The sequence below is a fragment of the Diabrotica virgifera genome, chromosome 3 (genome assembly GCF_917563875.1).
Source record: "Diabrotica virgifera virgifera chromosome 3, PGI_DIABVI_V3a".
NCBI lineage: Eukaryota > Metazoa > Arthropoda > Insecta > Coleoptera > Chrysomelidae > Diabrotica > Diabrotica virgifera.
This window is the reverse complement of record NC_065445.1, coordinates 244522103-244538358: the sequence shown is the minus strand read 5'-3', so window position 1 is coordinate 244538358 and position 16256 is coordinate 244522103. Positions and strand designations below refer to the sequence as shown.

The 16256-nt window shown below is 32.6% G+C and overlaps 1 protein-coding gene across 6 annotated transcripts in view; it reads left to right on the top strand.

The window, feature by feature from the left end:
- LOC114336737 (protein GUCD1) overlaps positions 1–16256 on the top strand; it is a 69089-nt gene that overhangs the window by 38936 nt on the left and 13897 nt on the right. For 3 of the 6 annotated variants that reach the window (XM_028287105.2, XM_028287104.2, XM_050647291.1), the window contains exon 2: positions 4995–5154. In XM_028287105.2, coding sequence (XP_028142906.1) covers positions 4995–5154 — 160 coding nt within the window. Of the gene's footprint in view, positions 1–4730; positions 4897–4994; positions 5155–16256 lie in introns of those variants that run through there. The other 3 variants (XM_028287106.2, XM_028287103.2, XM_050647292.1) reach the window with 3 other exon arrangements.

Genomic DNA, 16256 nt, shown 5'->3' with positions numbered 1-16256 from the left:
CTATCGATAATTTTACACCTCTTCTAGTTTCATCTCTTTTTATTTAACAACGTATTATGTTTTCCATCTTTTGCGTTATTTTGCCGGTTCTTAGCGCACTCATCGCTGTATATGTAAACGAGCGTTTACGGTTTATAGCCCAATAAATGACCGTTTTGGAGTGTAATTTCCAGGGGCAACTCCGAATTGCATGAAAATTTGGATTTAGGTTCTACTTACACTCCACTTCAAAGGTGAATTTGTGCCGTTGATTGCTTTTACTTGGGGGGTGACATTTACCCCTTCTCGGTGGGTGAAAAACGCGTGTTTAAAATAAGGCCGGACATGGATAAATTGACTTATTTTAAGCACCTTTTGTTCTATAAAGTTTTTTACGTAAGTCAATACTTTTCGAGTTATTCGCGATTTAAAATGTTGATTTTTCGACAAAAATACGTTTTCAGACAGTTTTTTCCAAATAACTCAAAAAGTAAATATTTTATCTAGGAAAAGTGTAGCCTATAAAAAAACGAAAAAAAATGGTGTACCAGTAAAGTCTACAAATTGAGTAGAAGCAAAGTTGTAGCTCATGAAAAATACGTTCTTATTCGTCTAATTTAAAATCGAATAATTGAACGCGAAATCTCCGAAGAAAGATCGTGAAAACCTCCCTCTATTTAGCACCCTAAATGAAATTAATCGTTTGGCTTTACCATCTATTTTAACTGTATGTGTATTGTTTATATGATCTGTAAGTTTGATTGGTTTGAAGTGCTTATTTTTGAAAACATTTGGTTTTATAGTAAAAAAAAAATTTTCTAAAAATTTTTGAAAAATTTCATTTTTTCAAAATAACTTAAAAAGTATTAGTGATAAGAAAAATCTTAAAGAGTAAAAAAATGTAGGTTTTGCTATTATAAATATGTTAGTTTCATTTTGTTTCTCCGTAAGGCAAAAATTGGTTAAGATATGGCTGTTCAAAATTTGCATACACTCGTGATTAGTGACCCATTCAAGCTTTCTCAATTATAACTCTTTCAAAAATAAACACTTTAAACCGGTGAGACTGACAGATCATATAAAAAATAGATAGGTAAGTAAATTGGTTGTAAAGCGGTGGCGATTAATTTCATTTGGGGAGCTAAACACGGCGAGATTTTCATGATTTTTTACAAAAAAAAGAGGGCCAACTTTATTTTGAGCGTAACTCGCTTATTTTTAATGCTAAAACTTTTGGTACCAATTAAAACAAAGCTTTTTATAAACACTTTAAAAAAGTTTAAACGGGTTTTTCCTAAAAGTGCTTAATTTTTCGGTGATTTCACCTTGAAATATTCGATTTGGAATTAGACGAATAAGAACGTATTTTTTATGAGCTACAACTTTGTTTTTATTTGATTGATAGACTTTACTGACACACCATTTTTTTGGGTTTTTTTATAAGCTACACTTTTGCTAAGAATATTTTTTTCGATAAAATATTTACTTTTTGAGTTATTTGCGAAAAACCGTCTGAAAACGTAGTTTTTTTGTCGAAAAATCAACATTTTCAATGGCAAATAACTCGAAAAGTATTGGCTTACGTAAAAAGCTCTATACAACAAAAGTTGCTTAAAATCAGTCAATTTATCCATTTCCGGTCTTATCTTGAACGTATCTTTTTTCAATCCCGAGAAGGGGTGACTGTCACCCCCCCCCCCAAGTAAAAGCAACCAACGGCACAATTTCAACTTTGAAGTGGAGGGTAAGTAGAACGTAAATCCAAATTTTCATGCAATTCGGAGTTGCCCCTGAAAATTACACGGTATCGCCGAATTTCCCGTTCATTTACTGGGCTATTACGAGATATAAAAACAGTTCAATTTTCTGACACGTGGATATAAAATAAATATAAAATTATGTGAATTTATAAAACTACAATAACAGCGTTACAAAATTGATTGGTTAAGGTTAGCGCAAGGTGAAAATAACAAATTATCTTAATTATCATACCTATATTGAGTTAAACCACGAAAGTTTGTAGATGATTTTTATGGAATTGATAAGAATCTACATAAAACGGAATATAGAAGTAGAGGAAATGATATCTAATAAAATTAATTAATGAATAGAGGTGTATAAATTTAGAGATGTGTTTTTTATTAAACATACTTGGGGCATATTTTCTCTTTCTGTTTATCTTATATTGTCATTTAATTAAACCGCTAAAATTATAACACATATTATTAAAAATAGGCTGACACAATTTATTAAACAATGTATATTCTGCTTTTATACAAAGAATATTTTATAGTAAGTAATCATTAATCTCTTATAATTAAATTTTTAAATACAGTAAATATTAAAAGCTATAAATGTTAATTGCACCATTAAGAATCAGATCCACTGTTGTTATCGCTAAAATAATTTTTTAAATTCTTTAATTATTATTAAATAGTTATCGTTACGTTTACTTTTCAATTATTTTTTGACATGGAGGTCGCAGTGTGACCTTACAGCGTGGGCAAAATAATGGTTATTCTGAAAACCAATATATGAAAAGCAACTAAAAAATATCGGCAATATTATTTTAAAGTCTTTTAAAAATGAGTCAGATTAAATAAATTATTAGAAGATTTTTTTACTAAGCAACTACATTTTTGTTTAATTCATTAATATTTTTTGTATTTTAACAACGTCATCCGATTTGGACGTCGAAACGTTAATAAAATCATTTTTTTAGTAAAATTGTGGCTTATTTCCCATCAAAACTAAGTAGTAGTTATAAAAATGCCACAAGAAAATAGCTTCAGAACAACACTGAAAACCAAAATTATTCAACGCGGAAGTAAACTCGGAAAACCAGAGAAACCACGTAGGATAATCTCCCATGGAAACCTTATCGCTAATATTATACTCAAATCTCTATTCAGTAATATAAACATCAATATAATTATTTATACAGCTATGTATACACTACAATTTTCTTGAATGTTATGGATCAATTATGAAGTTTTATTACGAATTTCCTATCTGTTTGTGGTCGATCGACTTCGACTTTGAAATTTAATTAACCCCATAGGAAAAAATCAAGTGGTGTAAGATGTGGGAATCTTGGGGGAGGTTCCAATACCTGCAGTTTTGCCGATGTAGACAGAAGGTTGCTTCAGCAGAAAAAAGGATTTGCGAATGAAGTGTAGGTTTTGATAACATAAATCTTGCATTAGTTTGCAAAACTGCAAAAACTGCAGCGAAGGCGAGAACAGCTAGACATTTTTAAAAATGTCTATAGGCCCCTGGTCGACTCAGCCTGAATAAAATGAGTAAGTACACCAGCAACGGCATCATTCAACACTAGGTTCAGATTATGGGATGCACATGAATATAGGAAACTGTTTTTTCAATGTCAGTTATGCGCCTTTGTACGCCTGAATATACACCACTCATAACGCTTGCCCCATCATACCCCTTTCCTCCGCAGTTGTGTACCTACGGAAAGGTGCTTTGATTGTAAAAATTTTAAAATTTTATTTACAGGACCTTCTGCACTTTGGTCGAATATGCGAATATATCCCAAAAAACTTTCAACAACTTCTGCTTTGGAAGGTAAATTATTTTCATCGCAAGTTATTTCTACATACCGGAAAATAAAACTAAGCTGGTCGTGTTTTGAAATATCTTGAGTGGTATTAAGAATTACTGAATAAAAACAACTTTTTTTAATTAAATTAATCAATTTGTTTTCAGTTTCTTCATCCAGCAAATTTATAACTACGTTTTGTATTTGGGGGCTCAAGTAATTTGTTTAGGTTATTGTTTTTATCGATTAATTTAGCTAAAACAGGATCATACTTAGCTAGTAAAAGAACCACCGACAAAAAATTAGTTTTTTGGGATTCACTTTCATCTAAACTACCAACATGTCCACGAAATGCTAGGTTGCACCCGAAAAGAGTAAGAGTTACGTCAAATACCATCTTAATTACTTTCTTCCAAATTCCCTATTTTGATGCTTATTAGGAAAATATGTTTTGGTCCCCGATTTAAAGAAAGTAGAAGTATTAAGCTTGAAGGCTTTAAGGGGCCCCTCATAACGTCGGGACCATCCCGCCTTGCTTGCCTGTCAGCTACGCCACTGATCAAACCCCATATTCTAAGAACAGGGATTAGGAGAGGAATTTAAATATGGGAAAATATACAGTGCTTCTGTCCTATTTAAAAATTGCATGTTTGAGTTGCCACGTAGTTAGTAATCAGAAGCCTGTAGGCTTCGGTAGGTATATTATTCAAGTCTCTAGAACAGTGGTTCCCAACCTTTTATGTCTGACGACCCATATTCTGATGTTTTTTCATATTCGCCACCCATCCCTCACTCATGATGATACGCAATTCTGTATTCTGTACGCCACTCAGCTACTGGAAGAGCCATGCCGCGACCCACCTGAAATCTGCCCGCGACCCACTAGTGGGTCGCGACCCACCGGTTGGGAAACGCTGCTCTAGAATATCATTAGGTCTGCTTGTCTCGGTATTTTCTATTACTACTTCCATACTTGTCATAATTACAGAACATCTACATACATAATATTACCATTACCTGCCTACTTCATTTTTTCATCGCTTTTCTAATCGCCCTGTACATTAACTTGCACTGGTAAAGGCATCGGAAAAATAATTACTTATGCCAGCATAATATTCGAAGTGATAAAATGACGACAACAAAAATAATGTGTCTATCTCACGATATAGTTGGAATTGTTATTTATCTTCCTGTAAAAATACCCGTGCTTTTCATTCTAAGTTTCTTATCAGCGCTAGGCGCGTGGTTATCGATATAACCCAAATTTAGCGAATAATCGACTCTATGATGTCCACTTTGCTACAAAACTAATCAACGAAACATGTGGAAGAAACGGAAGGCAATAATTCTTGAACCTGGTATGTTATTTCAACAATCAGCAGAAAGGTTCGCTGTTATTTGATAAGATAAGACATTAAACTGTTGACATTCGGTTAAAACTGTTTATTTTTTATAGAACAGCCAGAAAAACTACACATCCAGTTAACACATTATAAGCAAAAATGGAATTGGGACTGTGGTGTGTCTTGTGTTTTGATGGTTCTGTCGAAGAAGAAGAGAGGAGACTTTTTGGAAAACTTTTCGCAAGTTTGCAAAAATGAAGGATTTAATAAAAGGTAGGAAATAGTTGTTTTTATCTTAAATTTGATAATAGTTATTCATAAATCCATGAATTAATTTCCCAAAACAGCAAAGCGCTAGGAATAATAAAAATTTTAATTTTTAATATTGATAAAAAATATTTAGGTTTGCCTGTCTAAATATATGTTCAGTTGAATCTACGACCTTGCAGATTGTTGATAAAGCGGTCGCTTATGCTCGGTATACACGACAACGAATTATCGTAGCGATGTGATTGTGCAGTTCGTTGGTGCAGTTGATCGAACGTCCATTAAGTGTCCACACGTCTCCAATATTTGCATCGATTATCAGTTTCCTGTCCCTGCCGAAGCTCGAGACTATAAACATGTCATCCGTGATAAAGAAGACGACGACGTGCTTCCGATAGCCTGTCTTATTTTGTACAAAAACATCAAAGAGTATGTGGTGTAAGGATTGGCTTCTTAAAAGAAATGCATACTCTCACCTAAAGGCTATTGGGACCGTGCAAGTTCGGAAAAGCGACACCTGGGCCCGGATTACGTACACTCGATACGCATCGTATCCGCCATGTTTTACTGTAGAGCCTTATGGGAAAACATGGCGGATACGATGCGTATCGAGTGTACGTAATCCGGGCCCTGGTTTCATAGCTCGGCAACCTTTTCGCACTTTTAATTATATTGGCCAATCATATTGGTCCTGGTTGCTGGATAATTGTCAAGGCCGTACCAAAAAAAAATTATAAGAAGAAAAAGTAAGATTTAGGTTATGTTATTAAAAGGTAAACAATTGTATGTAGTAAATAAAATTAGTTATTAAAATGCAGTACTGCAAGCAAAATACAATTAATTAAATATACTTTTATATAATAATTGCATATCATATCAATATTGTAACATATAACTTTTCTTCTTCAATGTCAATTTGACAATTTCAATTGACAATATGAATTATTTAAGAAAGTTGCAAGATTTCTCCGCTATTCGCGCACGATCGTTTCTCGTATCCTCTCCAAGTACTTGCACACCGCGAATAGGGCTTTTCATTCACAGTCATTTGTTTCGAGCTTCTGTCATGTGTCACATAATATTAATATATCTACGTCATACGTTATTGGTATATACCAATGATACAAACCAAAGACGTATGACGTAGATATATTAATATTATGTGACACATGACAGAAGCTCGAAACAAATGACAATCGATGAAAAGCCCTATTGGCGAGGAACCGCAAAGTGGGCGACGCCTGGTGGCGAATTTGAAAAGCATCAACTCTAGGAAAACATTGACTTTGTCATTAATTTGTGTAGGTACATATTTGCGGTCAGTTTATGTTGTAATTAACAATGATTTCGACTTAAAAAAAACTATTGCAATGTTCCCCAGTATTCATTCCTATTATACTTTACGTAATGACGTAAACTAACCAATGCCAAATCACACATTTTGTTAATTTAACGTTTGTATTAAACGTAGTATTTTTGAAGTTATACTTCTTTAGGCGCGATTGAGAGTAAAATTTCATAATACTGCGCGCATGCGCATACAGACAGTATGACGTTTAGTTGATAATAATCTTTCAAATTATGTATCAGCGCAAATAAGCCATTAAAATAATATATTAGTGTTTTTTAGTAAATGTATTATTTATTATAATTTTTGTGTCTTTGGATTTGTCTTCCTTGGGCGTCAAATAATAAAATATCTATTTTTATATTTCACTAGTCACCGTCATGTGTAATTATGTATATCCGAAACGTCAATAACAGGTGCCTTGATAGCCTGGTTGGTAGAGCATTGGACCAGAGATCGAGAGATCGCGAGATCGCGGGTTCAAATCCAGGACGATTCATATTCTTTCTTTTTTTTATTTTTGGCATTGTTAAGCATTAAGTTGTTTGGCATTAAGTTTTGGTTAATTTTTGGTAATTATTGTTAATTTTTTGTATTGTAACTGTTAAGTATATTTATTTCGTTGAAATTATATAATAGAAGTATAACTTCTTACGTGCGTACAAAGTACACACACATTCTTTTTATTGTTTAAGCGACTGCAAAATTAAATAAATAAATAAAATGTAGTGTATATTCTATACATAGAATGTACATTGTTATGCAAAATATTCCGACCACCTCATAATTTCCAGAACACAATTATTATAAGATAAATTCACCTACTTAGTTTCCAGTTTTAATTTAATTAAAAATTGTTATCTGTTGGTGGAAAATAAATTGTAGTGTATCTATTAACTAAATTAGAAACAGAATTAGAAATTCTAAGATAGATTAATAATTTTTAAAACGCTGTGTGATTATCGGGGGGCCATAAACAAATCAGTAGTTAGCATCAAATTTTAATGAATGCATACAGATGAAACATAATTTTGAGTCGTCTTTAACCTATAATATGTCTTAGTGGCAAAACTTAGTGGTTACTTTGGCAAAACACTCGTGTAAATGATTTTAATTTAACGTTTTAGAACTGTGAGGTCAAATGACAAAATGAATTGTTTTCCTAGAGTTATCGTCCATCTTTGAAATTTTGGGCGCCCTTTGTCTGAATTTAATTTCGCGAATAGCGGGATAGCTGGTCAAAACTGAGGCCCTCAGAGCAACAGTGGCGTAACCCACAACCCACAATTTTACCAAAAAGCTTTTATTACATTAAAGTTATCCCTTATTTAAGTATTTTTGGTTAAATTGTGGGTTAAGTTACTGTTGCTCTGCCGCCTCAACTGTCCCCGCAACGATCAGCCCCACAAATTGTGATTTTGATAAAGCATATAAAAACATGCTTTCGTACAACTTTTTAGCTTCACAGAGGCCATAGAACCTCTTGAATACAGAAAAGTACCTTTTTTCGACTTTATTTTTTGTGAGCGCAATTTTGCTTTAAAAATCTGAAAAAATTCAAGGGTATGTACAAAACAGCTTGATTTTTTCAGATTTTTAAATTGAAAATTGGGCCTAGGAAAAATCATTGAAATTTCAATATTTTTTTTAGGTTATTTAAAGAATTTTTGGCTAAGTTTTAAATAGTAATGCTTGTGTTTTTTTTTTCGTTCTTTTGAATGGCAGAGGCAAAATTTTTAATTTCTCTGCGGAAAGGAAGAAAACATCGAAAAAACCGTTTTTTACTAAACTAAACATATTGTTCCAAAAAATATTAAACAGCTAAGAATAGTTTTGAAAAAATTATAAAAAAATACCTGCTGAAACGTTGCTTTTACTATAGTGTAAGAGCTAGTGAACCCTCCGACTAACGGTCGTCCTGTAAGGCTAGAAATTTGTCTAGTGATAATTCATAGCACACCAAGGCTAAAAACCATGACCTGGCAGTCATCAGCGGTGCACGTGTATCTACCAGGTGAATCGAAAAGTGCAAATTTAGGGGGTAAAATAAACTTTCTCCTGTAAGGTTTAAATTTAAGTATGTGTTTGAGTAAGTCATTTAGAAGAAATGTGTACAATGACAGGCGATTCTGAAGAGCATAAGACCTTGCCAGGCGAGGGGAAAGATTAGGGGTTTTTTCTAAAATTATTATTTTTGCATCGAACGTCTTTAGTGATTTTTCTCTTAAGTTAATAGTTTTTGTTATATAAGCGATTGAAAATTTTGAAAATTGAGAAATCGGCAAATTTTAACCCTAAATCGGACATTTATCTAAAAATTTCAATGTTGCCAAGGTACGTAGATATTCTTTAAACATTGATTGATGAAATCCCGAAGAGTTTTTTGCAATAAAATATCGAAAACCCCTTTGTTTTTTTAATTGCTTATCAAGCGGGCGCGACACTGTAGTATAAGTGAGGACGTTTGAGTTTGCATAAATTCATTATCTCGAGAATGGGCAAATTTCAAGAGAAATCCTCAGACAGGTCGATTTTTATTTTTGAATTAGGACTTTTTGGTACATATATAATACTAGTGACGTCATCCATCTGGGCGTGATCACGTAATCGATGATTTTTTTAAATAAGAGTAGGGGTTGTGTGATAGCTCATTTGAAAGGTTATTTAATTCTCTATTCAGTAATATAAACATTAACATAATTATTTATACAGGGTGTACAAAAAATGTTTTTCTTCTATTTGTCAAATTTAATCAAAGTTAATTTAATAAAAAAATTTTTTTTGTACACCCTGTATAAATAATTGTTAATGTTTATATTAGTGAATAGAGCATTAAATAACCTTTCAAATGAGCTATCACACAACCCCTACTCTCATTTAAAAAAATCATCGATTACGTCATCACGCTCAGATGGATGACGTCACTAGTATTATATATTATGCCAAAAAGTCTTAATTTAAAAATAAAAATCGACCTGTCGGAGGATTTCTCTTGAAATTTGCCCATTCTCGAGATAATGAATTTATGCCAATTCAAACGTCCTCACTTACAGTACTACAGTGTCGCACCCGCTTGATTAGCAGGTAAAAAACAAAAGGGATTTCCGATATCGTATTGCAAAAAACTCTTTGGGATTTCATCAATCAATGTTTAAAGAATATCTACCTACCTTGGTAACTTTGAAACTTTTAGATAAATGTCCAATATAGGGTTAAAAATGGCCGATTTCGCAATTTTCAAAATTTTCAATCGCTTATATAACAAAAACTATTAACTTAAGAGAAAAATTACTAAAGACCTTTTCTGCTTGGAATGATTCAAAAAACTTAAAAAAAATTTGTTCGATGCAAAAAAAAATAATTTTAGGAAAAACCCCTAATCTTTCCTCTCGCCTGGCAAGGTCTTATGCTTGTAAATGACTTACTCAAACACATACTTAAATTTAAACCTTACAGGAGAAAGTTTATTTTACCCCCTAAATTTGCACTTTTCGATTCACCTGGCAGATACACATGCACCGCTGATGACTGCCAGGTCGTGGTTTTTAGCCTTGGTGTGCTATGAATTATCACTAGACAAATTTCTAGCCTTACAGGACGACCGTTAGTCGGAGGGTTCACTAGCTCTTAGACTATAGTTCAGGTTGTATGCTCGTCCCCGTTAGGTAAAGTATTCCGATTCGTTTCTTTTGCACAAACTTATCCGCTCTGGAGGTTCTATATTTGACGTGCCTTTCGGGAAGCTATTTCGATGAGAAATATCCCCGTCTATATTGGTAGTTAAGACACAAACATCTCGTCTATTCAACTTGTTTTATCTGCAAAACGTGTCTCATGAATAGTGTGACCAACTTCAAATTCAGTCGAATTCGGGACAAGGCTGAAAAAATACCTGAAATCCGGGACTTTTCAATGAAAATCGGGCCATTTTCTTAATATAAAATTTTAATATCATCATTTTATTGATTATTTAACATTTTTGTGTTGACAAGGATATTTATGATGCGATTAAGCCACAATTGGTTGTAATGATAATTACACCTTTGTTAGTTTTTAACGCTTCGACTTCCAATCCGGAAATCGTTCTCAAAAAAGGAAAAATTAGAAAATCAACTAATGTTGGATTTCCATGTAAATATAACTATAACAAGTCATCATAGTAGGGGAGCGAAGTATGCTAAATGTGCAGTCACTCGAGCGCTTTGGGGACCTATTGCGTTGTGAAGAGTAGGTCCTAAAACCAAAAAAAGTTAAATAAAGTTTTCCATTTTAGTGGATACTTTCCATTTTTAATTTAATTTTCCGTTTCCAACAATGGTTTTTTCCGATTATAGCGCCATGTATCCATAATTTGAAAAAATGTTTCGAATAAAAGTTGCTTATTTTTACGTAAAGAATCCAAATCTGAAATAAAAATATGGGGCTCCTATTTAAGATTTTAAAGTAAACCCCCACCCCACCTCCGTGGGGGTCGTTTTTGGTACAATTCGATATATTTTTCAAAAATATTGATTAAGTGTAGTTTGCAGTTTTTCGATCTAATGTTTATTTTGCGAAATATCGCTGGATTTGTATTTAAAATTTTAAATTTACCCCCCACCCCTCTCCGTGGGGGTCATGTTTGGTATCATTCGATAGATTTTTGAAAAATATTGAACACGTATTTTTTAGTTTTTTGATATAACGGTCATTTCGCGAATTATTCGCTTTTTTGTGAAACCTTTTAACTCGCCCATTTCCTTACGCCTCGCTCAAATCGTCAGATTTTTGAAATATACACTGTTTTGCATGTCCTTAAGTTACCTTATCTTAATCTGATAATTTCGAGTATTTTTAAGGATAGATTTTTTTCGGGCCCCCCTTAACGAACACCCCTGTGTTAATAGCTAATATATTGTAGAGGTACATCTGCAGGGCACCAGGTTTCTCCCCATATGATAATCTAACGCGCTCGAGTAACTGCAAAAATCCCCGCTTGGGCTCCCCTACCATTATAAACATTTAATAATTATTACAACCAATAGGGAGCTTGCACATTTTTTTTATTAGATAATAATGTTCAGTTTTGTTTAAAAATGAGATTTCCAAAATTTCACGCTTCAAAAACTCGTAATAACTTAGAAATACATATTTAAAGTCTTCTGCGGTATAAAGTAGTTCAAACGGCACGTGACGTCACATAGCTTTGCATTAGTTTTTATTATGGTTATATTTCGCTGTGTCTAGGTACACGATAACGTGTACGCAAATAAAAAAGTTAGGTAGACGCGAATTAAACTTCATCAAGCCAGTGACGTCATTATTTAGCTTGCGCAGTGACTATATATTTTGGTACATGCTATTTTGATATGTTTAGTGTTTGTTTGATAGAAACATATTTGTTAGGGAAGGGAAGCAGAACTATTCAGATGTTTCAAACTTAATTGTAATAAATCAATGTATATATAAAAGTATATATTTAGGTTAGCAAAATAATTATATGTATTTAGTTTACATGACATGTAGGTACAAAATATTGTTAAAATAATTTTTATACGTAAGTGAATTATTATAATCAACTATTCTAAATGCAAAATAAGCCACAATTTAACTAAAAAAAATATTTTATTAACGTTTAGACGTCCAAATCGGATGTCATTGTCAAAATACAAAAATTAGTCAGATTAAATAAATTATTAGAAAAAATTTTTTATTAAGCAACAACATTTTTGTTTAATTTAATAATATTTTGTATTTTGACAACGACATCCGGTTTAGAAGTCGAAACGTTAATAAAATCAATTTTTTAGTTAAATTGTGGCTTAGTTCTCATTTAGAATAGTTGATTACAAAAATGCCACAAGGATAATAGCTTCAGAATAAGTTAATTATTATTGTGAAAGCTTTAGGTCTTCCTTTTATTTTAATCTTTTACGGTAATACTATTTCATTTATAACTAAAAAAATATATATTAATTTATAGTCTCTTATCTTTTTCGTACTGTTTTAAAATGTTCTTGTGTGTGTGTGTGTGTGTGAAAAAATGGCTTGCATGCGAGTCCGTTAGCCACAGATTTTTATTTTATTTTTACCTAAATTTATTAGTTGTTAAAATGTTCTTAACACGTTCGCACCTGACTACCACTATACTGGTAGTTCGAGTTTTCCGTAATATACTGACTACCACTTTACTGGCTAACAACTCTACTGATTTCAATGCTTTATATATTCACACAGACCAGGAGTAAAGAAACGAGGTGTAGACGCCGTATATGTATGTAGTCTCTAATATTGTAATCTTTGCCAGTATACTGGTAGTTCGTTCCTAACCAATATTATCGACACATTTAGAACACGTGAAAATTTTAAGGTTATATGGTGATATTGGTGAATTTTATTGATGAAATATGGATAATACAAATATTCCAGGGTAAGAAATATTGAATATCATTTATAGAATAAGTCATAATAGTGCTAGCAATAAAACAAAATGATTTTGGTGTAATATTTTAGTGTTATTTAGTTACTCATTAAATAAAAAGCACAATGTGCAACTAATTCCACTTTCGATAATTTTATTATTACTTTTCTTTAAATTACTTTAAATGTAGTTCGTTCTATGAACATAAACCTCTCAATCTTAAGTTAAATTTAGCATTCTTAAATTTTGTTCACTTTATTTAGTTACAAGATTTTTTTTATTGCCCCATTATAAACACTTGAATGTTTCTTGAACGAATAAATAATATTGAAATGTTTTAATTATTGTTCTTAAAAGTATTACAATATTTCGATGAAAAATAAAGTTATGTACAGAGTGGTTCAATACTTTGTGCATTACTAATTGTTTTCTTTTTGTTTTAGCCCAAGTGGTATGAAAAAACCTAGACTTTCAAAGTATGTTAGTAATCGCCCGTTAACAGAACAAGAATTGCAGATTGAAGCAAATAAAATAGAGGCAGAATGTTCCGATGATGTCCCAGAAAATTCTAGTGAGTCCGAAGATGATTTTTCTGACGATGATTCTATAGCTGATAAAACTTATCTTAGCGAAACTAGTGTGAATAGTTCTGAAGATACAGAGTCCGATCAAAGTGAATCTGAGGATGAACAACAGCTTGATCTAACAGATGTACCGAATATTTGCCATAATAAGTCAACAAATCCCACTATGACACAGAAAAAATTTACAAAATACATTTCAGATGAACATTATGGTTGGGGTGAAGTAGAAGAAGATGTAACAGAATTTGATTTTACTGGAATGCCGTCTATCAATGTAAATCTTCCGGCCAATGCAAAACCCATAGATTATTTTAATGTGCTTTTCGACAACGATATAATCAACACAATTGTATGTGAAACTAATAGATGACCCACTGTATCCACATCTACAACACTTCAACAACGAAAAAGAAGTGTATGGAAAGAAGTTTCTAATGAGGAAATCAAAAAATTCCTAGGTTTGTGTGTTTTGGGAGGCATCGTAAAATTTCCCTCCCTTGCCAAACAGTGGAGCAGGGAAAGTATTTACTACCACCCTATTTTTGGGAAAACTATGGCCCGCGATAGATTTCTAGGGATTTTAAAAATGCTACGATTCGTAGACCATACTGATGTTAATACTGAGGACCGTCTTTACAAGATTCGGACTATTTTGGAGGCAGTTCTAAAAAATATACAAAATTGTCTATACCCTAATAGAGAGCTCTCCATTGATGAGGCCATGATCTTGTGGCGTGGTCGTCTCATCTTTCGACAATACATAGCCAGCAAACGTCACAAGTATGGGATTAAACTATACGAACTCACTACACACGATGGATATATATTAAATATTATTGTATATACCGGAAGAGGTACATTGAAAACGGCGGATATTGTCAAAGAGTTGACGAAGGATTATTTCGGAAAAGGTCATGTTTTATACATGGATAATTTCTACAATAGCGTAGATTTGGCGGAAACCCTATTCAAGGAAAAAACACACGTTGTTGGAACTCTACGAGAAGACAGAACTGGAAAACCTAAGGACATGTTAAAAAAGAAGCTAAAGAAAGGAGATGCTGTATGGAAACGTAAAGGGCCCGTATTGGTTACCAAATGGAAAGATAAGCGTGATGTCAGAATGATCAGCACAAAGCATAAGCACGTTATGACTGAAGTTGTTTCTAAACGAAGTGCTACGAAAATTAAACCCGATTGTGTGCTTGACTACAATAAGCACATGTCTGGGATAGATCGAGCAGACCAGATGTTGTCATATTACTCGGTACCAAGAAAAACACTTCGGTGGTATCGAAAATTGTTTTTCCATCTATTAGACATATGCATTTGGAACAGCTTTTACATCTACAAGAGAACATCGAATAAGAAAACTTCCTTTTTACAATTTCGTGAGAGCATAATAATGGACCTTATCGACAATAACAAGGCTATTCAGGTACAAGCCACTGCAAACAACATGCATTACCCAGAACAAGTTCCGGTCACGGAAAAAAATAAAAGTGGTATGTTACGGTGCCGATATTGCACTAAGCAAAATGCCCGAAAAAGGTCGCGTTATTATTGTCCCAGCTGCCCCGACTCACCAGGACTATGCATAGTTCCTTGCTACAAATTGTTCCATACACAAGGCAAACAATAAATTTATTTATTATAGTTTTTTAGGATGATAATTATGTTTCTTTTGTAATAAAAAAAATTATGACCAATTTTTTTCCCAATTATAAAGTGATTATTGTTATTTATTTTGTCTAAATTAGCCTGCCAGTATACTGGTATTCAGTATATAGTTAAACACGTACAAATATATCCTGACTACCAGTATACTGACAGGCTAAGTAAACAAAAAAAAATGTTTAAATATCTATATACTAATCCATGTGTCCGAGTTTTAATCCAATATTCCTGTTTTTTACCTAAAAACTCATATCCGTTTCTGAGGAACGTCTAGTGGTAATACGTTAGGTGCGAACGTGTTAAACTCATTAAAAGAACTAAATAATTGTCCACACTCCGTAGTTAATTTAAAAACAAACACTAAACAAATAAAAAATAGGAAATCACTGACACTTAACTTTTTTATTTGCGTACACGTTAGCGTATACCTAGACACAACCTTATATTTAGGTATATTCTTCTTCTACTTCTTTAGTTTATTGGCCTCCACCTACTTGGGTATTTGGCAAGCTCATCGTCGTGGAATAAGTCAAAAATATTTATATTCTAATGACATTTATCGTATATCATTGTAATAATATATACCAGTTTGTTAAAATTGTAGTTTTATACTGTTTTTGAAGGAAAGGAACGAAGGTTTACTATTGAAAATAAAACCATTTTGTAAAAGTACAAATTTTCTATGAATAGGTCTAACGATCAAAAACACTTGTAACGTCACATCAATGTATTTTCTACTGACGTTTATAACGTCTAATTTAAAATTCTGTTTACTTTATTAGAAAAATGTAAATGTAAAACCAAGTGACGTCACGACGCGTTTTGGACCACCTGTTTTAATTTGAATTTTTAATCGTCTTTAGGGGCCAAACGAAAGACAAACAAAACTTTTTTATCTTTGATACATGTTTTAAATTATGTTCTGTTGTGATTTATAACATTTTTTTCGAATTTAAACATTTATGCAAGTTCCCTATTGTGGTTTAATCCCATCAAAAATATAATTGTCAAAAGTGCCACAAGAAAACAGCTTCAGAACATTTTTTGTTGATTACTTCTTACTTACTATCATATTTGTCGAACAATTGAATTAGAAGAA